At 42.5% G+C, this 23525-nt stretch overlaps 1 protein-coding gene across 1 annotated transcript in view; it reads right to left on the bottom strand.

Moving 5' to 3' along the window:
• Positions 1 to 23525, bottom strand: part of helz2a (helicase with zinc finger 2a) — a 93927-nt gene that overhangs the window by 54629 nt on the left and 15773 nt on the right. Inside the window, exons 2-4 of the mRNA XM_080204959.1 lie at positions 9498 to 10607; positions 8734 to 8917; positions 8490 to 8597 (exon numbers count right to left, since the gene is read on the bottom strand). Coding sequence (XP_080061085.1) covers positions 8490 to 8597; positions 8734 to 8917; positions 9498 to 10495 — 1290 coding nt within the window. The 5' untranslated portion in view covers positions 10496 to 10607. The remainder of the gene's footprint in view (positions 1 to 8489; positions 8598 to 8733; positions 8918 to 9497; positions 10608 to 23525) is intronic.

The following is a 23525-nucleotide window of genomic DNA, read 5'->3' as shown; positions in this document are numbered from 1 at the left end:
TCGCTGCCGGGGGAGGTAGTGGAAAAAGATACGATAGTGCATTTTAAGGGGTGTCTGGACAAATACATAAATAGGAAGGGAATAGATCGATATGGTCCCCGGAAGGGTAAGGGGTTTTAGTTCAGTCGGACAGCCTGGTTGGTGCAGGCTTGGAGGGCTGAAGGGCCTGCTCCTGTGCTGTAATCTTCTTTGTACTTTCTTTATTCTCTTTATAAGGAGATATTCAGCCAGTTGATCAATATTTAGACAAAGAGTTCACTTTTAGGGACATTTTTAAAGGAAGGCAGAGGAAGAAAGGCAAAGAAATTTAAGGAAGGAATCCCAGAGTGAAAAACTAACCACCCACAAAACTGTCTGTTAAGAACTCAGTAACATATTGTTCTAAAATTGAAATTGTCTCCCAATGACTTGTTCCTAAATGGAGTGGAAAGCAAAGTACAATTCACTTAGGAATATCGGGCAGAGTTTCTGCTTGCTTGCACCATTTTTATTTCAGTGCAATTTGGTGTAATTCAATGTGATCAGTGCAAAAGATTGCAGAATATCAAGCAAAATGCATGTTCAGTGGATATTGCGTTTCTGTGATTGTCAGGCTAGTTCTTAAAAAATCAGAATACAAGTCACGCCCATTCACAGAATCGAGCCCCCCCCCCCCCCACCCCCACAGATGAATGAATCTTTCGTTGGAGGTTTCCACTAATTGCAAGTCTTTGCAGAGATTCTAAAGATTAAAGTGGAGGCACTAGGACACTATTCATATGATGCACCCAAAGTGTTTGGCCAAAATTTTCCAGCCCTCCACAACAGCAGAATTTTTCAGTCCTGCCAATATGAGCGGAGATTTTAATGAGCCACAGTAGGTTTCTCTAAGATTAGGCAGCTGAAAAATTCTGAAAGATTTTGAATGGAATTTTTTTAACAAATTACTCCAAAAGTGACTACTGCACTCCAAAATAATTAGCAAATGAAGCTGTATTTTTTTTTAGAGGTCATTTTTAAAGATTTAAAATTGGGTTACTCACTGATGGTAGCTGAGCACTGTGACTAAAATGTTTATTTTTTGTCATTACCACAATATCAGCTGCATTGAACAAATGACATTCTAAAGCACTGCCCTAGTGCTTTGGCTCATGGCAAATTGCGTATTCACCAATATGCAAATTAGTTCGAGCAGAATTTAAGGAAGTAAGTTTGAATCCAAAACGAAATTCCACTTGATTGCTGAGTAATGATGTGTTCCTTCTTTACCTTGAACTAATTAGGCACAATAATACAATTTTCTTAATTTTTTTTACCCTAGTTTGTATTGTTCCTCTGTTTGTCTGTTTAGTTCTGCACGGACATGTGTTGAATCAATAGTATGCTGCATTATCAGCATATTTCATTAAATGAACTTCACAATGGTTCAGACTTTAGCCTGTGGCCTCACCTATGTTTGCAATGCAAATAATACTACTGTCAGTGTTTGTGACAGTCCAAAGAGTATAGTCACTAAAAAAAGCTTTTAAAAGAATTTTCTAGCCTTGGTCCTAATTCAATATGTACTGCATATTACCTTTCATTTGGCCTGTTAATGATAGGAAAATTATATTTAAATTCTAATTTAAATAAATGATAAAGCTCTGCGCTAATTTCTGACGGCACCAGAATTCCCGGCAGGAAGCCCGCTAAATAGCCTCCGCTTGCGTCTCCTGGCCTGCTTCCCTTATACATCTCCTTCTTACAGTTCATCTAAAGAATTCAGTTTATAAATACTCACTTCGCAGAGCTTAAACACGGTGAAAAAAATACAGTTTAAAGTTCATTTGTTCGTCACAAGTAGGCTTACATTAACATTGCAAAGAAGTTACTGTGAAAATTCCCCAGTCACCACACTCCGGCACGTGTTCGGGTACACTGAGGGAGAATTTAGCATGGCCAATGCACCTAACCTGCACATCTTTCAGACTGTGGGAGGAAACCAGTGCACCCAGAGGAAACTCAGAGCTGAACGGAGTGGAGTGAAGTAGAGCGGGAGGAGGAGGAGGCAGGAGAAGGGGGTGGTGGTGGCCGGCAAGCGATGGCCAGGCAGCGGCGCGAGAGACTCGCCCAGTAACGGGCGGCACAGCGCGAGCCAGTGAACGAGTGAGTGAGCCAGCCGCAAGATGAAAAACTCCACAGGGCGAAATGAGGGATATCAATATTGGATATGGTATGATAATAAAGTTTTTTTCTCTTTTCATTCACAGGTTTTAAGTCGGTCCGCCTCGTGTCCAACGAGGGGCATAAACGCGATGGGTCGTACTGGGGCTGCTCTTGGTTGTTCGAGATTGGCCTAGTGCTTCATGTCGTTAGTGTGTGCCTAAACTGGACCAGATACTGGACAAGATGACAGCTCAGTGACTATTGCTGATTGCTGTGCAGACACATGGATTTGGGGCGGTGTCTGTGGGAGTTTGCGCATTCTCCCTGTGCTTGCGTGGGTTTTCTCCGGGTGCTCTGGTTTCCTCCCACACCCAAAGATGTGCTGTTAGGCTGATTGGCAGGAATAAATTGTCCCTAAATCATATTCCCTCAATCTGGATGGCCATAAAACATTGGGCGGGGGTCATGGGTGGAGAGGGGGTCGGATGGTGTTCAGATGGCGGCGCGGGCTCGTTGGGCCGAAGGGCCTGTTTCCCGGGCTGATTTTGTTCTTTGTTCTTTGTTTAAACCCACGCAGACACAGAGAGAATATGCAAACTCCACGCAGGCAGTGACCCAAGGCTTGTATTGAACCCAGGTCCCTGGAGCTGTGAGGCAGTAATGCTAAGCACTGTGCCACCAGTAGAAACAAGCTATTCATCATGCACGCACGAGGACAGATACAAGAGTGCCAAATTTCAAAGGTGCAACAAATTTAAACTGCATTAGAAAAAGGTACTGATTGGTTGGCGAGTTGACTCAAGTCTAAATTATAGTCTCCAGTATTGCACTAATAACCGATCTAAGATAATTAGTCAGGCTTATAATGTAAAAGCAAAATAATGGGGGTGCTGAAATCTGAAACAAAATAACTGACAAAGGGTCATCCTGATTTGAAACATTGGCTCTATTCTCTCTCCACAAATGCTGTCAGACTTCTAAGATTTTCCAGCAATATCTGTTAAGGCTTCTAATGTGGCTCAGAAGCTACATAACTTCATTAGTAGGGGGACTGTCCTTGGTAGGCATGTGGAACATGTCGACATTGCACCATTTTTGAATTAAACAAAAGCATGGGGCATCTTCCACGGAAACACATCAACTAATCAGAACCAACTTGCCAACCAATCAGCACCCTTTTCTCATGCAGTATAAATTGTTGCTCTCTTTGAAATTTGGCACTCTTGTTTGCATGTGTCCTGATAAGTATAAGTTGTAAAACTTCAACAGCATGTCTCTTTATCAGCAACTCAGTTTATGTTCATAATTTAGGGAGATGATTGATTCTAAAACTCTTCCAATTATAATGCTGAAGTTTTGCCATGGGGGCAGGAAATAGAAAGCAGGACTGTTTCCAGATGCCAAACCTGCCCCCATGGGAAACAATCATTTGGTGGAAATTTTACCACCAAATTAATTTTCAATTAAGGGCCATGGGCAGACTCCAGAAGCTACAGGGCCAATCAGAGGCCCTCCAGCTTCAGAGAAGCAGCAAGCTGCAGTGAAAGGTAAATAACTAAGTATGTGCTTCAATAAGAAAATGCACTTTCAGACACCTTTTCAAAAATACAAGCAAAAACATACAAAAAGCAGCCAGGCCACCACCACTGTGGGATGGGTGAGGTGAGAAGCTCCTCTACAGGGCAGCCTTTAGTATGACCTTGACCTAGGCAGAGGGAGGGCACTTATCGGCCTGTCTGGAATATTATCAAGCCAGCTTGTCACTAGTTTCAGCCAGTTAAACTGCCCCCTGTTGTGTCAACAAACTGGAAGTTGACTAGAAACCCTGATGCTTTACGAGCCTAATTATCTCTCCACCTCATGGAAGAGAGTGGCCTTCTCTGGTCCTGAATCCACATTGGTTAAAATGGCCGGTGGTGGTAAAGGAGCCACACCAGCTGGTCTCATGACTTTTGGCCCCATCTGCCTTCCTTCCCGCTGCCGACGAGAATTCAACCCATTTTACTTTATTGTACTTGCCACTGTTAACATGTTATTAATATCAGAAATCTCATGATGAGAGGTCATTTTGAGTATCACTAAAACGCCTCCAGCAAAGTTACTGTTTCAGGATCAGAGTCAGACATTCAATTCTTTTTACTTGGCATAAGCTGACAACTTGCTCTAAAGGTTCATGACTTCTGTGAAAAGAAAAGCTCTTTATTTTCAAATAAGCTGCTTGGTCATAATTTGTATGCATATTTCCTGGTTCTCCTTCAGCTAGCAATCTCTGATCATCCATTGTCAAGAACATAGTCTCATCCCTTCATTATCTTAAAAATCTCATTCAAATCTTTGCAAAATCTATTTCTCTCAAGTTAAAGGTACCCGACTCTCTAAGCATAGTGTGATAACTAAGACTTCAAGATTTCTGTCAATCTACTAGTTTTCATCTGAGTCTTTTCCAGAATCTCTGTATCCATAAGAACATAAGAACATAAGAAATAGGAGCAGGAGTAGGTCATCTAGCCCCTCGAGCCTGCCCCACCATTCAATAAGATCATGGCTGATCTGTCGTGTCTCAGTTCCACCTTCCCGCCCTCTCCCCATAACCCTTAATCCCCTTGCCTATCAAAAACCTATCAACCCGCATCTTAAAAATATTTAGCGAGGTAGCCTCCACCACTTCAACGGGCAGACAATTCCAGAGATTCACCACCCTTTGAGTGAAGAAGTTCCTCCTCAACTCCGTTCTAAACCAGCCCCCTTTATCTTGAGGCTGTGCCCTCTAGTTCTACTGTCCTTTCTGAGCGGGAAGAGCCTCTCCACCTCTATCCTATCCATCTCATTCATCATCTTATATGTTTCAATGAGATCTCCCTTCATTCTTCTAAACTCTAACGAGTACAAGCCTAGTTTATTCAGCCTCTCCTCATAGTTCAACCCCCTCAACTCCGGTATCAGCCTAGTAAACCTCCTCTGCACTCCCTCCAAGGCCAAAATATCCTTGTGTAAATGCGGCGACCAAAACTGCACACAGTACTCCAGCTGCGGCCTCACCAGTGCCCTGTACAGTTGCAGCAAGACCTCCCTACTTTTATATTCAATCCCCCTCGCTATGAAGGCCAGCATCCCATTCGCCTTCCTGACCACCTGCTGCACCTGCAAGCTGGGTTTTTGCGACTCATGCACAAGGACCCCGAGGTCCCTCTGCACCGTCGCATGCTGCAGTTTCTCGCCATGTAAGTAATAGTCCTTCCTACCATTATTCCTACCAAAGTGGACAAGTATCCATTAGATAGGGGGCCAAAACCAGACAGTTTTCAAGATGAATCCTAGCAAAGATCTTACAAAAGGATAGCGTTGCCATAGCTTCAAAGCACCAGATACCTGGGTGCGATTCCCAGCTTAGGTCACTATCTGTGCGGAGTCTGTACATTCTCTCCGCGTCTGCTTAGGTTTCCTTCAGGTGCTCTGGTTTCTTCTCACATTCTGAAAGACGTGCTGGTTAGGTGCTTTTTCCATGCTAAATCCTCCTTCAGTGTACCCAAACAGGCATCAGAGTGTGGCAACTGGGATATTTTCACAGTAACTTCATTGTAATGTTAATGTAAGCCCACTTGTGACACTAATAAATAAACTTTAAAAACATTTTGGCTTTACAATGGATCACCTTGGCAGCAATATATTCCAATATTCTATTAGCTTTTGCTATACCAAAGCACTTGATAAACCCCTGTGCAAGAGCATCTTTTTTCCTAGTCAACAGTCTTTAGCTGGGCATCCTTAATGGTTTATGTTCACTTGGGGTTTGCCCAACCCCCATGCATAGCACAACTTTAAAGGATATCTGACAGATGGAGGCCCATTTCCCCATCATATTTAAAACTGAATGCGCCATTATTTCTCCTCCAAGATACTATTGCTCAAACAAATCCTGATGAAACATCTTTTGTAAAGATTGTGAAAAGCAATATTCCCAATGCTGAACCCTATGGAACTCAACTGTTTCCATTACAAATTCAGGAACACACATTTTCAGGCATGTGAAGAACAAGCCTGGGAATGACTGCCTTATCTAAATGAATGTGCCTGAGTTGCATCCAATATTGGACTGCCAGCCATTTTATTATTCAGCCATCAGGCTGCAGACACTTAATAGGTTTCTTCAGACAATTCGCAGGCAAAGCACACATGATAATTGGTCCACTGAAAGGCCAGCCATAACCAACTGTTAAGTGATTAAAAGGGTGGGGAATGCGATTGGGAAGTTAAGCAACCATGAAGCTGGGAGACTGGGAATGGGGATGCTGGGAGAAGGGATACGATTACTGTGGGAGGGTACCAATGGTTGGGAGGAAGGGTAGTAGTTGGCGACAATGTGGGTTGGTGGTGGCAGAGATCTTGTAGGATGCATTGACTGAGATTGGATAGCGGTGTACATCAACGATGCTTGGATACGTGAGGACAAGCCAGATCCCGCCTGAAGTTATAGGATAGGAACTCATTGCATTGGGAATTCCTGCCCTTGGAAACAGAAAATCTTGTAATTGGCTCTTCCCACCCTACCATCATTTGCATTGAAACAGGAAAGCTTTGGCTCTGCCCCTCACAGGGCACGGAAGAAACATCCAAAAGTGGCAGAAATCCAGTACAACTAAATTTCTGATGGAACCCCTAAGTAATTTCAGGGCTACAATTTATATAATAGCAATTAGCGCAAGAGCAACTTAGTGACATTGGACTGAATTATTAGGAGCAAATGGGGGCTGGCACATAAGGCAGGCAGGTACAGAATTTCTCACTGTTGACCAGCTTGCCAGTTCTCCAGCTCTATCCTGCCCAATGTTTCTCAGAGTGGGGACAGGATTTAGCGAGGCTACCTGCCCTCAAACAATAAATAGTCAATTAATCAAATGAATGGCCTAGTATTGGTGGTCGACTGGAATTTTCCAGTCAGCCTCCAAGCTCCCTGGGATCTTGGAAGAGCAGCCCAGCTGCATGGAGGCAGCCACCCAGGAGCACACAACAGGTGGTGGGCAGCGTTCCTGGCAGGCCAAGAGGCCCGCCCTAAATGCCATGCTTCAGCGGCAGTCACAGGGGCCTATCTGGATGAGTTGTCCTACCCTTTACAATGGCAGCCCTAATTGCTGAGGAAGTTAGGAAGAAGGAGCTTCCATCTTGGGGTGTCCTCTCCCTCAGTTACTTGAAGACATCCTACTGCTACTTCTGATCTGTGGCTTCCCAGCTTCGAGAACATGCCCATCATCCTTAAGTGGGCGGCAAGCCTGCCCTCTAGCCTCTAGTTGTTCAATTGTGAGAATATTGCAGTGACTGTTTCAGACAACAGTGCAAGCCTTTAATCCCTGTTGGAGCCAGGCGTCAGGGTCCTGAAATCTGTGGGGAAAATCCTGCCCAGAGTTTTTCACCCCATCAAACTTTTCTTTCTAATTTGTACACAGAATCTAATTTCTTGGCCAATTTCTCCTCCTGCTTTTTATGTTCTTACCCCCGCACAGTTGTTGAACTGCACAAACAAACACACAATCTCACTGAACCAAGCTTCAATTGTCAAGTCCTACTCCTGGATGGGACCCTTCTAATCCAGGTTTTAAGCGGGAGTTTGTATTTTTTTAATTAATTTTTGGGACACGGGCATCGCGGGCTGGCCAGCATTCATTGCCCATTCCTAGTTGCCTGAGGGCAGCTGAGAGTCAACCACATTGCCATGGCTCTGAAGTCACATGTAGGCCAGACTGGGTAAGCATTTCCTTCCCTAAAGGACGTTAGTGAACCAGATGGGTTTTTCCGACAATCAACAAGGCGGGATTCAAATCCAGGTCCCCAGAACATTAGCTAAATGTCTGGATTAATAGTCTAGTGATAATACCACAAGGCCGTTGCCTCCCCCTTAATGTGTACACATAAATGCACACTTTCACATATGCACAAGCTAATTGTATTATCTGTAATAAACTGATAACTTTTCCTTAGATACCCCAGAAATAGTCTGAGAAATGGGAGCATTCACAATGGTGCAGTCACAGTCATTCCATTGTTCCAAGCTTAAAATTCTTTGATCAATGATTCACCATGATAATAGCAACAGATTGTAGTTGGCTCATTAATGAATTCTAAAGCAGTATCATTGATATCTTTGCCAACAAATTAAGCATGATTAGCGAACACTACATGCAGTCATCATATTCACTTACCAGAGCATTTAGTTATTTATTGTAATTGATGAAAACAATACTGGGTCACATTAGTGCTCCCCAGTGAATGTGTCTTATAAAGTTGTTGTACCTCACATTGTCTAGGTATGATAGCGCACGGGAATATTTGATCTCATGTCCAAGTAATACAATACTTAAAAAAGTATCTACCTGTGAACGTATGAGGAAGTTCCATTTCAGTTTAGATCGTCTCTCGTACTGGGTTATTCTTAAGGCACAATCACATGAAATAGCAACATCGTCAATTTCTTCTGACATCTGCAAATCAATAAATAATACTAAAGCATGTGCAATAATGGGCATGTATTGAATATATTTTGAATACTTGAATAATAATGAGACAATATCACTGGCAAAAGACACAAGTGACCACTGATGAAAGAAAACATCTTACAATCAGTACTTCATTCCCACAGTTCCTGTATTCCTCCAGTATTTCGTCCTGGTAGGATAATAGCCCTTGCTTCTTTGCTGATTTCTTCTGTTTCTGAGCAGCCTTCGACCGCGTTACCCACTCTTCAAGTTCTTCATGAGAGTGAGCGCATACACAGTTCTCGCCAAATTCACAGATGTCTATCCTTTAAAAGGAAGCAGGAAAGATACTCTGTAAAACATGCAAAGGCTTGTGGGTCAATTAGACCCACCATGACAACCATGAAAAAAATTACTCCCTTTCTTCGGAAATTTGAGCTGCTTTCACAACCTCAATGTCATCAGTGTGACTAAATTTCACCTATGTCTTGACTCAGTCCACATTGTAGCTTCCAAAGATTCATAGATTCTAAAGGAGCAAAGGAAGTGGGGACTCTGAACGCAGAGTGCCCCTCCCCTTGATTCCAACTCACTAAAGACGTTTTCCTAATGAGGGCCAGACAAAGCTCCTATAAAGAGCAAAGATCTACTTCTGCAGGTCTGTCATTTTCTAAGGGATTCTGGCATCCATTACTGGAATTTCAATGGGATACGGCTACGAAGCCCCATGAATTTTCAGGCTCATTTTTTTATCGTTTCCAATCCCAGGACTTTTTGCAATACCATAACCTTTTTTCTGAAGAGGATGGATTACTAGCAACGTTCTAGGTGCAATAAATATTATCCGCTGGAATTATTATTGATCTTTGTTGCATTACTTTGGTAAAAATCCAAAATTTCATTTACCTTGAACATAATTGATATTTTTTGACTTTCAGAGGTGGTTTTCGATGCTTCCACTCAACTGTGGTGTCTTTCAAGACCATCTGAGCATGTTCTATGGCTGCACAGTGATTCTCAAACCTATCCTGAGATGAAAAGGTTACCAGGCAGACTCTGCAATAGAACTGAACATTGCTTTCAGCCAGCTGTTCCATTCCTGGTTTTCCATTCCAGTTTTGTTGCTGGGATACTTGAAGCAAGGTAGAACGCTTCAAACCTCGTTGTTTCTCTGATTTCCATACCATCAGTTCAACTTCACTATGGGCAAAATTGCAATTGTTATATTGATAACATAATGTCCCCTGACATACATTTTTGCAGTATTGCAGCTTGCCTGAAGATGTGACTGGTCTAATTTCATTGCACTGTTTCATGCCATTGTTATTTTCAAGGATATGCACCAACAATGGGCTCCATCCATGCTGATCTGAGAATGTACAAAAGCCATGGGTGTTTTTATGGGCTAATTGCTGAGGTGAATTGTAAAAACATATTGCACATAATTCAACAAATTGTCCTTCAAATTCATTCACAATTTCTTCCTCAACGCTTTGTTGTTTTGGACTAGCAGTGCTTGAGCATGGCCTGCCATTGTTTGTTTTTTGTGCCACCAACTTCTTGAGTCTGTTTCGGTCGATTTTGTTATTTTTTTCATAGGTCCACACAATAGCTTCTTCCTCGCTCCAGGCAAAGGTGCAGCGATTCTTCTGCTTCTTGCAGCCTGAGCCTTCCTTGTAGAACCAGCATACCTCATATCGCACAGGATTAATAAAAGATGGCCGTCTGCGAATGACTCGCCAGCTGCCTTTTCTGTCCTGTTGCTTCCTGGCAACCAGATTGCAACGCTGGCATTTGTGGTCCACTTCTTTAAGGACAATGGTGCTCTCATTTGTCTTCTCAAAACATTGTGGGCAAATCAGCTGCAAATCAACTTCTTTGAACAGATCTTCCACTCCTTTCATTCTCCCTCAGTAAAGTTATCTAATTAATGGAATTCTGTGCTCTGTGGTTTCCAATGGCCTGTTCAGTAGTCAAGATTCTATCCCTGAGTTATAAAAATGCTGTTTACCAGTCCTGCAACAATAATAAGAAACAGAGAAATATATTTTTAGAATGTTCTGTATCGGAATATCCATAAACATTTTTTTCAAATTTATTTATATTGGTACAATGTGAAAATGATATCAATGGTATCAAAAACTTTAGCTGAAAACGCACTAAACATTAGAAATAGAATATGCTACTAGCAGAATTGAAGATCTCCATGATCACATTCGGAGCAGATTCAACTCTGTGATCCAAATTACAAATGGCAGAAGGTGATGGAGCCCAGGTCACAGGTAGATTTCCTCCCTTACCTGTGCTCACACCACTTCCCAGGGCTACTGCGGGCAAGTTAACAGTAGATCAAGTACAATAAGGATCCAGAGGTCACTGAATGGAGGCAGAACATCTTATAGTAAGTAACCTCCTCTTCCCTCAGCCTGCCCTCTGATGCCTTACTTCTGCCAACCTCTGTATCAGCCACAATTCACAAGGCTAACACATCATTCTGTGGCAGCTACTCTGGTATTTCCTGTATGACTAGTGGTTAGCTCCCTTTTGACACTGAAATTCAGCAGAGAATCTGCCACGTATGAGACGTGATCAGCAAAATGGGTCGGCTTGGGTGGTGTTGAATGGAGATGGATCAAAAGTCCAATTCCACTAATACTCCATCTTTTAAAAGAAAATTCAGCCCTATATGTGTGTGTGTATAGAATTTTTATATACTTTGAAAATATTGGGATATTCTGTAAAGAGTGTGTGTGTGTGTATGTATATGATTTAATTAGTTTAGTTTTAGTTTATTAACGTCATAAATAGGCTTGCATTAACACTGCAATGAACTTACTGTGAAAATTCCCTACTTGCTGCACTCCAGCAGCTGTTCAGGTACACTGAGGGAGAATTTAGCATGGCCAGTGCCCTATCTAACCCGCACAACTTTCGGACCCAGAAGAAATCCATGCAGACATGGAGAGGACGTGCAGACTCTGCACAGACAGTGACCCAAGCCAGGAATCGAACCCGGGTCCCTGGCACTGTGAGGCAGCAGTGCTAACCACTGTGCCACCCCAATTAAGCTGGAGAAAATTAATATAGACAGATTGTCTGTGAGAGGTGAGAGATAAATGGGATAAAGGTGCTAGCTGCGTGTATTTGTAATGAGAATATCTGATGAGCATGGATTTACAAGTAGATAGGCTGGATTTTAAAAATTGCACCAAGAGATAGAGGTAAGTAACAAAAGGTTGTTAAGTATTATTTGACGCAAAAGTGAAACGAGTTCTACAGTTTGGAAAAGTTGAGTACAAGAAAGTGCAAAGGATAATGAAAGGGGTAAAGAATGTTTAAGGAAAGACACTGAGCTGAGTTGTGGCAGCTGTTTCGGGAAGATATCCTGAAACCAGCTTTATGCTAAGAGAAGGTTTGAAGTTAGACCAGAAAAGTCTTTGGTTCAGAAAGTAGCTTGTTTCTGAACTTTCTTACATGTCCACAGCAGAGTTGAGGTGTTTGAGGAGTGGTGTGGTATATCTTTGCTGAAGTAACAACAGTTTTTGTCTTGGGTAATATTACTGGATTGTTATAATTAAAAAAACTATATGGGAACTGTTGCCAAGCAGTATACTTGTGTGTCCTGACAAAGTGGGCTTTTGAGGGGTATGTTTTATAAGACTGTTTTAGTTGTGTAACTTTATTTTTGCATACTTAAGTTAATAACTCTTTTGATTTCTAAAATCTTAAAAGTGTTACTAGAGTTCTACGCTTCTGGGATCAGTAACCTTTCCTCCTCATTTTCAAAATGCAGAAAAAAAGGTTATGGTCAGTCAGACAAGTTTCCCTCTGGGATTTGCTTTGCTCAACAAATAGCTATCTGCTGTGGTCATAAAAATGTGACAGACTTACAGGCCCTGATTTTACCTGCAAGGCCACCCTGATTTTGGCTCGCAGAACAGCATTCTCCATTGGCCTCGGGCACAATCTTACAAGCCTCCGGTGGGCGTGCCGGTAAAATTCTGGCCATAATTTTCAATTTTCTTTTCCAATTTTCACCTTTCCAGTTATTAAAGCACTAGCAAATGTTCCACAGCCCAAGAAAATTTTCAGAAATAATAGCAGCTCGCCTACCACTAACTAATTCAGCTTGGAACTTCCTGCTTATGTGATCTTATCAGCCAGGGCACTTAAGTAAGCTATTAGACTCACAACTGTTACTTGTGAGTTGGCCAGCCAAACTCACTTGTCAAGTTCTTTGTCATTTTCCATGCCAATCTCTGCTTCTCATTTTTTTTATTTACAGCCGGAACGGCTTTTGTTTCAAAGTACATTTTTTTGCACAAAGTTCGGGGCATTGCCAGAGGAAATCATTGGCCCAGATTTCTTTGGAGCATGCACAGTGGGATATTTTCCCCTCACTTTTCCACTCATTTCTTTCTCTCTTTAACTTGCTGCTAATGAAACAGTAAAGAAAATGGAGCATTTGCAACTTCAGAATTAACAGCCTACGGCCCTAATCAGTGAGATTTAAGAATTGAGAAACAGAAATTACAGTGAAAGAAATATGGTGAATTAGTTATAGGAAAAAGATACAAAGAGAAGGAAAAGATGAAGTTATTAAGATTATATTCATTTGGAGTTTAGAAGAGGGAGGGGATCTTACAGAAAGCTATAAAATTCTAATAGGATTACACAGGGTAGATTCAGAAAGAATGTTTCCAATAGTGGGGGAGTCCAGAACTAGGGGTCATAGCTTAAGGATAAGGGGTAAACCTTTCAGAACTGAGGTGAGGAGAAATTTCTTCACCCTGAGTGGTGAATCTGTGGAATTCACTACCATAGAAACGTTGTGTGATTTCAAGAAGTTAGATATTGCTCTTGGGCTAAAGGGATCAAGGGGAGAAGACGGGATAAGGATATGGAATTTGATGATCAGCCATGATCAAACTGAATGACGAAGCAGGCTTGAAGGGCTGAATGGCCTTCTCCTGCTTCTAGTTTCTATATTTCTATGTTTCTATGATAAATGATCGAATTAAAAAAGAGATATAAAGAGGCAGAAAGGAAAGCTCAGAAAAATAAATACCTTCTCGGGCATCTCTAACAACAATTTATTACATTGGAAAAGAAAATTAGAAGCATTGCAAAGTGGGCCATTGATTTACTGTTATGCATTTCAGAGAACTGCATGTTTCAACAATATTTAAATGATGAAGTTGATGCCAGAACGTACACAACGTACCTGAGGTCGGAAGTAGAGAGTGCCAACTTCTGTTAAAATTGTGGATGTTTAAATATTTGCATTTGCAATCTATGAAAATTTTACAAGGACAAAAGGATAAAGTTCGAGCTTATAAATTGGACTAAGGTGACAAAAACAGACCACAGTACACACCTCAGCCTGGTTATTAATATAAAAACACAAATATTGGAAAGACTCAGTAGGTCTGGCAGCAGGTGTGGAGAGTTAACATTTCAAAGGGAATCGGACTTCAGAACTGCATTTTCTAAGTCATGCTGCAGTGTAAGGGGAATGTCTACTAGCACACCTATGTCTGGAAGTAACTAGTCTCAGCAAAATCCTGAAGAGAGCAAAAAAGGTCTTTAGTATCTGTCATACTACTCCCTTGTAGATATTAGCAACTTCAAAGATCTCTAGAAAGCACCAAGTACTTGCACAACAATCTGTACATCTCATCTCAAACCTCCATCTGCCAAAGCTGGCCACTCCAGACTGATTTATTAGAATGCTTATCTCCGCTTTTATTTCAGTCTTACTGAAATATAATCAATTATTCAAAGCGCAACAACATTGTTTTTCGGTGCTGGGAGTATGTTCACAACCTGAAAGTAGTTGGCTATTTTAAACATCACCAGTAGGGACTATCCTTCCTGTAGCTGAGTACGTGTTTAGCTGTGTGCCATGGCATTGGCAAATCATAGATGCACACTCACCAAAATGGTGCCTAATGGCATTTATATCAGAAGCATGCGCAGGCCTCGGAGACCATTTTAGGTCTCCAAAAGCCACCAAGAGAGCCCCAAGAAAACAAATGCTATGCATCTTGAATTTTGTGACCCTTATTTTTAAAGAATCAATTTGTTGATTTTTAAGTATCTGGAATTTACAGCCTGGCTTGGTGGTTGAGGCCACTTCAGATAATTTAAAAGATACCTGGATCAGCACTTGAACTGCCATGACCTGCAAGGTTACAGACTGGGTGCTGGGAGGTGAGATTATAACAGGTCAGTAGGGCAGGACTTCTCCGATGTCGTACGCCCTGCCACTGCTGCCAGTGAGAACAGAGAATTTGGCACTGAGCCAAAACTCCATTCAGTGCAGTGGGACTGAAGAATCCCAACTGTGGGGTGAGGCCAGAGAATCCTGGCCAGAGTTTTCAGCTGGCAGGGAGGCAATGGGCTGAATAGCCTCTTTCTGCGTCATACATTTTCTACTATTCTATGAATCCATGTCAATTATTACTTAAAACTTACATTATTTCTCTCGATAATAATTTTAATTATTAATATGTAGTACTGCAAAAACAATTAGCTAACAATTTGGTGAAACAAATATAACAATATTTGCACAAGTTCCTTCATAAGAACTCTGGTGAATCTGCTAACTGATTCCGACCAGTTCATGGGGAAACTCTGGTTGCTGTTTGTAACCCAGACCTGTCAATAACGACCACTTCATACTGATTCATTAAATTGCCTATTTCTGCTTGTCTTTAAACCTTACTGAATTACATCCAATCATCCAACGTTAAATTTCTTTCAACTCAGGAATAGATTCACTACTTGAAATCTTTTGAAAAAGGGTTAATTTTGTAATACTATTTGACAAAGTAAGACAGCGCACACCGTGCTTTTGTATTGTACAAAGATGTTGGGTGAGATTGTCCAGCCTTCCAGCTGCCTGTCTCCCGCCGGCGGGAGGTGGTGCGTTGTTTGCTGGTAGTGTCCTGCCTCAGGGAACAGTTGGAGAATTATGGTCATCAAGTGTAACATTGAGAATGACAGGCGACCACCAGATGGATTAATAAATAAATGATTCACTGAGATAAGTAACTATTTACAGACAGTGATGAGAAAGCTAATGTACTCCACAACTCCAGACTCCTAACAACCAGGGAAACCCCGCACTCTATTGCTGGAACCCGCACGTTCCAGCCCAGTTGGCTGACTGGGTCACATGATCCACCACATCACCTCTTAAAGGGGCAAGTTGCCACATTAACATTACCACTGAAGTTTCTGTAGTTCTTGCTATGCACTTTGTTAATCCACACATTTAGGAGAGGTAAGAATGCGTGCGCACCTGATACACTATTACAGGTAGAATACACTATTACAGGCAGAATCACACGTTAAAATCAAGGAACTGAGGATGTGAGGATGGCAGCTATAGCATCACAAAATAACACAAAAGTCAGAATTCTCCGGCTATTCGCTAGTGGCTGATTCTTTGTCCCACCATCAGCACACCCCGGCTGTGGGTTCCCCTGCAGTGTGAGGAAGCCACAGTGGGAAATCCCATTGAGAGTGATGGGACCAGAAGATCCCACCACAAGCCAATAGCGCGCTGCTTCTCATTGCCGAGAAACCCACTGATGGAAAGCTGGAGAATTCTGCCCAAAATTACTATAGGTATACATACCAGATACATCATACTGACTATGCATACTTCTTCTATGCATACATTCACTTTCATTTCTTACTGTAGGCATGGCAGATTTCACAATTCCTGATGTACTGAATGAGCAGTAATTGCAGTCCCCATAACCTTTGATCGCTTCAATTCATTAAAACATTATTACAATAATAGATTTCATCTGCTTTTGCAGTGGTGAGCTACACTGAAACATTCAAACTTGCCTGCTCACCATTTTTAACTGCATTTTATCATCTTCTCTTCTTTGAGTCCCCCAACATTAGGAAAGATGAAAGACTGGTTCTGATGAAATAATGACCAGGATTTTCCAGCCACTCCCATGACTGGTGAGCAGCACAAATGGTCATTGACTTTGGCAGGACTGGAAGTTCCAGTTGGCAGCCAATGGTGAGATGTCTCAGTCACCGGACAGCCTGGGGTGAAAAATCACGGCCTTTAACTCTGCCTCTATCTCCACAACTACTGTCTGATCTGCTGAGTATTTCCAGCACTCTCTCTTTACATTAGAGCAACTGCAGTACCTCACTTTTGTAAAGACTTCACATATTTGGTATTCTCCCTAAATACATCATCGATAAATGGATTGGTATGAAATGTCACACACAAGAATTTGTTGTTACACTTTGATGAGAATGTTTATAGCGTGTCTGTTGAAAGCACAACATTTGAACATCTCACCTACACAAGTCAATGCCAGTAATGAAAACACATTAAAAACAAAACAGAAACATGAAAAGATTTAAACTAGCATGGTTAAAATGGACCCAATAATTATAGTGAAAAACAAACTATTACAATATTCTCTTGAACGTAATGAAATGAGAAGGACTTAGATTTCTGAAATTAGACCTGCACTTCAGAACTAGCATGTTCTTACAGGCCCTCAAATTACAATATTTCATTACCTCCTGGACTGGCTAGCTAAACAAAAACAGCATGCCCTGAAAAGGTGTATTCTCTCTTCCTTCAATGCCTTATTAAGAGATTGCTGAGCACTGATGCTCACTGTTTCTGAAGTGCAGGTCTAATTTCAGAAATCTGAGTCCTTCTCATTTCATTACGTTCAAGAGAATATTGTAATAGTTTGTTTTTCACTATAATTATTGGGTCCATTTTAACCATGCTCATCTAGCAAAAAAACAGCCCACGGAGTGGTGAGGCGCTGGTGTTATTTAAAATGGGGTGTGGGACCAACTCACAACACTTTCTCTTGGGTGACCATCTTAACCTGCTCTTCCGGGCAGATTTGAAGGTCGCAAAAGAGAAGTCACACTGCGGCCCTTCTTCAAATATATCGATATGACTCCAATAACATCCATGGGGCTTTACTGCCATTTTAACTGGAGACTGCATGGGGAAATCATTATCTTCACCAGACCAAGCTTGTAGCTAGAGGAGGTGGACCCTAAAATGTCCAAAACGCTATGTTTTTTCAGTTTTTGTGAGTTTCCTTATATGATTTGATTTGTTATTGTCACATGTATTAACATACAGTGAAAAGTATTGTTTCTTGTGCACTATACAGACAAAGCATACCATTCATAGAGAAGGAAACGATAGACTGCAGAATGTAGTGTTACTGTCATAGCTAGGATGTGGAGAAAGATCAACTTAATGCAAGGTAAGTCCGTTCAAAAGTCTGACAGCAGCAGGGAAGAAACTGTTCTTGAGGGGGCTGGTACGTGACCTCAGACGTTTGTATCTTTTTCCCGAAGGAAGAAGATGGAAGAGAGAATGTCCGGAATGCATGGTGTCCTTAATTACACTGGCTGCTTTGCCAAGGCAGGGGGAAGGGTAGACAGGGTCAATGGATGGAAGGCTGGTTTGTGTGATGGATTGGGGGACAGGAGCAGCAGGAGTGGCCCTGAAAGGCCTCACAAGAAAACCTCATATCCCCCAACCTAAGGTTCCCCATCCTCTCTCTTGACCACAAGCTCCCCCCAATCCTCCTCCCAACTACTCACCCGAGTGGGCGGCACGGTAGCACAGTGGTTAGCACTGCTGCTTCATAGCTCCAGGGACCTGGGTTCGATTCCCGACTTGGGTCACTGTCTGTGTGGAGTTTGCATGTTTTCCTCGCGTCTGCGTGGGTTTCCTCCGGGTGCTCCGGTTTCCTCCCACAGTCCAAAGATGTGCGGGTTAGGTTGATTGGCCATGCTAAAATTGCCCGTTAGTGTCCTGGGATGTGTAGGTTAGAGGGATTACTGGGTAAATGTGTAGGGGTATGGGGATAGGGCCTGGGTGGAATTGCGGTCAGTGCAGACTCGATGGGCCAAAGGGCCTGTTTCTGCACTGTGGGGTTCTATGGTCTATGAGTATTGTAGACCATTCCTTTGGATTCCCAATAGCAGTCTTGCACCACCAAACATCCTGCTGCCAACCCTAGCTGACTATCATTTCCCTCTAGCATTGTGAGACTGGCCTATTCCGATGAGTCCTGGGAATTACATTTTTCTCGGCCTCACTCTGAAGAAGCCATGCAATCATAAAATCCCTACAGTGCAGAAGGAGGCTATTTGGCCCATTGCATCAAGAACAATTCCATCCCAGACTCTATCCCTACAACCCCACACATTACCCGACTAACTCCTCTAACCTAACCCGCACATCTTTGGACTTGGGAGGAAACTGGAGGACCCAGAGGAAACCCACGCAGACACGGGAAGAACGTGCAAACTCCACACAGACAATGACCCAAGCCAGGAATCAAACCCAGGTTTTAGTGGTGTGAGGCAGCTGTGCTAACCACCGTACCATGGTACCACCCGTCAGTTTTCTTTATGCCTCTGCTCCTTTCACGTACAACCTGCATCCCAAGTTACAAATTCAACTCCCAAGTATTTCACTTTAACTGAGGTTATTAGAAATAGGTTTTACTTCACTGCATTGCACTATAGTTAAACACTTTCTTGCTAACCTATCGCTTTTACAGCAATGGATCTTATTTTAATCAATTTTTGATTAATTCCAATGGCTGAGCAATGTAGCCAGAGGTGTCAGGCAACAATTAACTTTCTCACTGAATGGTTTATGCAACAATTATTATTAGGAATACTTATTTCCCGGCTAATTAAAAAATCTCAGCTTCCTGTGTCGTTGATGTCGATTAGTGCCTAGAAGGATTGTCATGAAATAATTAATATCGGAAGCACAGACATTGACAGTTTCGGCCAGAGTTTTATAGCTCAAAGGAGGCACAAATCAGGTTGCTTAAGTTGTTTTTTTTTTCTGCTGTGAAAACAACAATCTTCTGCCTTTCAGACCCAGACCATTTTTGTGCAGCTTTTTCATGGATCAGAGAAGGCCTTGAGTGTAAAATTCATAAGCGCACCTTCCAAGGTTAAGAGTTGCACTGTGAGGACCACAGCAAAATTTTCTTTCATGCCATATACAATTTTCATTTGCTGATGTGGGTTTTGAAAGCCCTAAAAATTACTTATGAAAGCTAAGTATAAAATGTTTTGACACCTTCCACTATCATTATTAGGTTCTGTGTTGTAAGGTAGATGGGTTTTTGACACACAGGTTCATCAAGGGGATCTGTCTTGAAAAGGTAAGTTGAATTTTCCATTGACCACCATTGTGCAAGTGTTGTGATGCATTATAATATTTTTTTTCCAATGGGAAAAATGCCATAATGCATTAAAAATGTCAAAAAGTAAAACAAAATGTCCACCCTTGTCACATTTAGTGCTGTGGTTTAAACTGACTGACTGCTCTGGCTGTTAAAACAAACTCCTGCTTTTGAAAGTTGAAAAGAAACATGTGATTGCTTCCTTTCATTGATTGACAGGTACTCTGCTTTGAGATGGAAATTGGGTACATTCCGTTTCATCCATTTCAGGCAATGTAGCTGGAGGATTTATTATGTCAGCTGGAGCCATTCTGAATGCTTGACTGGGTTTCAAAATCTGTAATGGCTTCAGCTCAGCAGGAGACATGTTGGTTCAAGAATGATTGAAACTTCTAAGAGCCCTTAATAATAGAATATACATATGAACACACACGCATACGAACTATAAGCTTTGATTTGCAACAATAACCATTGATGTGGGATCTTATCAAATGCCTTCTGTAAATCTAAGCACAGTACATGCAGCTTTATCAAGAACACATGTTACTTCTTAAAGAACTCAGATAATTTGGTTAAGCATGATTTCCCTCTCACAAAATCCATGTTGACATTGCCTGATTACCTTGAATTTATCGAATTGTCCTGCTATTGTGGAGTGATCATGATCTCACACTTGTCCTCCGTGTGAACACCGCGTCGGATCTTCCTGCCCCTCGCTGGTGATTTTACCAATGCTTTACATGCATTTCAATAAATTTTAACATCAATAACTCACCCTCTCACCAGATATTGACCCCTCCTCCCCTCCCCAGGTTCACCTAGACACAAATCTGTCATGCGGGGGGAGTTTCCTCAGGGACATAAAGATAAAAATAGGAGGCATTGTCAAATAGGAGGCAGAGAGTGGGGGTCAATGGGTGCTATTCGGATTGGCGGTTGGTGACTAGTGGGGTGCCCCAGGGGTCGGTGCTGGGGCCTCAGCTATTTACCATTTATATAGATGATCTGGAGGAGGGAACCGAGTGTAGGGTGTCGAAATTTGCTGATGACACCAAGATTGGGGGAAAGGCAAATTGTGCGGAGGGTGTGGAGAGTCTGCAGAAGGATCTAGATAGGCTGGGCGAATGGGCCAGGAAATGGCAAATGGAATTTAATGTTGGCAAGTGTGAGGTGGTCCACTTTGGTAGGAAGAATGGTAGGAAGGACTATTACTTACGGGGCGAAAAACTGCAGCAGGCGACGGTGCAGAGGGACCTCGGGGTCCTTGTGCATGAGTCGCAAAAACCCAGCCTGCAGGTGCAGCAGGTGGTCAGGAAGGCGAATGGGATGCTGGCCTTCATAGCGAGGGGGATTGAATATAAAAGTAGGGAGGTCTTGCTGCAGCTGTATAGGGCATTGGTGAGGCCGCAGCTGGAGTACTGTGTGCAGTTTTGGGCGCCGCACCTGCGCAAGGATATTTTGGCCCTGGAGGGAGTGCAGAGGAGGTTTACTAGGCTGATACCAGAGTTGAGGGGGTTGAGCTATGAGGAGAGGCTGAATAAACTAGGCTTGTACTCGTTAGAGTTTAGAAGAATGAGGGGAGATCTCATTGAGACGTATAAGATGATGAATGGGATGGATAGGATAGAGGTGGAAAGACTCTTCCCGCTCAAAAAAGACAGTAGGACTAGGGGGCACAGCCTCAAGATAAAGGGGGGGCGGTTCAGAACGGAGTTGAGGAGGAACTTCTTCACTCAAAGGGTGGTGAATCTCTGGAATTCTCTGCCCGTTGAAGTGGTGGAGGCTGCCTCGCTAAATATTTTTAAGAAGCGGGTTGATGGGTTTTTGATAAGAGAGGGGATTAAGGGTTATGGGGAGAGGGCGGGAAAGTGGAACTGAGCCACGACAGATCAGCCATGATCTTATTGAATGGCGGGGCAGGCTCGAAGGGCCAGATGGCCTACTCCTGCTCCTATTTCTTATGTTCTTATGTTCTTATAAGGAGAACCCCACATTATAGCATGAAACATGCCCTCTTGATTTTTTTTTTGGCAGTGTGTCTCTGCAGTATCTCTGGAGAGAAACATGGCAGTTTTCTCACCAGAAACAACACTGCTATTTCTTGGTAAGATTCCCTCCATTGTATTTAATGATAGCTTCTAACATTTTCCCTGTGACTGATGTTAAACTGGCTGGCTTGTAGTTTCCTGCCTTTGCTATGGTTTCTTGATCGTTCACTGAAATTATTGCTTTTTTTTGCAGTATCAATGATGGTCTACTTGTATTCAGGTTTTATTACATTGTTAGCAGTTTAATTTCTTTCCAGAGATGTTAAGATTGCTACTGCATAGCTCCTGAGGACTGTAATGTAGTGTATACTGGGTGAGTGGCTGTGGAAATTACAAAGGGCGCATGGAGGTGGCATGAAGGCGGCATGGAATGGCAGGAGGGAATGAGAAGATGAGGTTTATGGGGTCATCAAATGACATTGGGAGCTGGGTTGTTGTGTTGAAGAGCCGAAGTTAGCCATTTAAGCAGCTCGCCTCGACAACCACAGTCCACACAAACTCCACCCTGAGTCTCAAAATGCCCTGTGTATCCAATCCCTGTGTGAAAAGACAAAATCCTGGGTAAAGTCACACATGGGTTGGGTGTGTATTTCAGTGCATTTCATGACATCCCTCCTCAACCAGATCCTGAACTTTCTAACTCACAGACCACACTTAGTAAGGATAGGCAACAGCACCTTCTCCATGATCATTCTCAACACCGGTGCTCCACAAGTCTGTTCTCAGCCCCCGACTATACTCCCTATAGACCTATAACTGTGCGGCCAAATTCCCCTCCAATTCGATTCTCAAGTTTGTCGACAACACCACTGTACTGGGTCAGATCTGAAACAATGATGAAACAGAGTACAGGAATGAGATAAAGAATCTGGTGAACTGGTGCGGCAACAATAATCTCAACAAAACGAAGGAGATTATCATTGACTTCAGGAAGCGTAAAGGAGAATATGCCCCTGTCTATATCAATAGGGACGAACTAGGAAGGGTCGAGAGCTTCAAGTTTTCAGGTTTCCAGATCACCAACAACCTGTCCTGGTCTCCCCATGCCAATACTGTAGTTAAGAAAGCCCACCAACACCTCTACCTTCTCAGAAGACTAAGGAAATTTGGCGTGTCAGCTACAACTCTCATCAACTTTTACAGATGCACCATAGAAAGCATTCTTTTTGGTTGTGTCATGGCTTGGTATGGCTCCTGCTCTGCCCAAGACCGCAAGGAACTACAAAAAGTCATGAATGTAACCCAATCCGTCACACAATCCAGCCTCCCATCCATTGACTCTGTCTACAATTCCTGCTGTCTCGGCAAAGCAGCTAGCATAATTAAGGACCTCAAGTACCTCTGGACATTCTCTCTTCCACCTTCTTCCTTTGGGAAAAAGATACAAAAGTCTGAGGTCACATGCCAACCGACTCAAGAACTGCTTCTTCCCTGCTGCTGTCAGACTTTTGAATGGACCTACCTTGCATTAAGTTGATCTATACCCTAGTTGTGACTGTAACACTACATTCTGCACTCTCTCATTTCCTTTTCTATGAGTGATATGTTTTTTCTGTATAGCGTGCAAGAAACAATACTTTTCACTGTATGTTAATACATGTAACAATAATAAATCTCATCAAATCAAATCAAATCAAACCAAGGGGCAAAAG

Source organism: Carcharhinus amblyrhynchos, chromosome 16, assembly GCF_965287045.1.
Source record: "Carcharhinus amblyrhynchos chromosome 16, sCarAmb.v2.hapA, whole genome shotgun sequence".
Classification (NCBI taxonomy): domain Eukaryota; kingdom Metazoa; phylum Chordata; class Chondrichthyes; order Carcharhiniformes; family Carcharhinidae; genus Carcharhinus; species Carcharhinus amblyrhynchos.
This window is presented reverse-complemented; position numbering and strand designations above follow the sequence as displayed.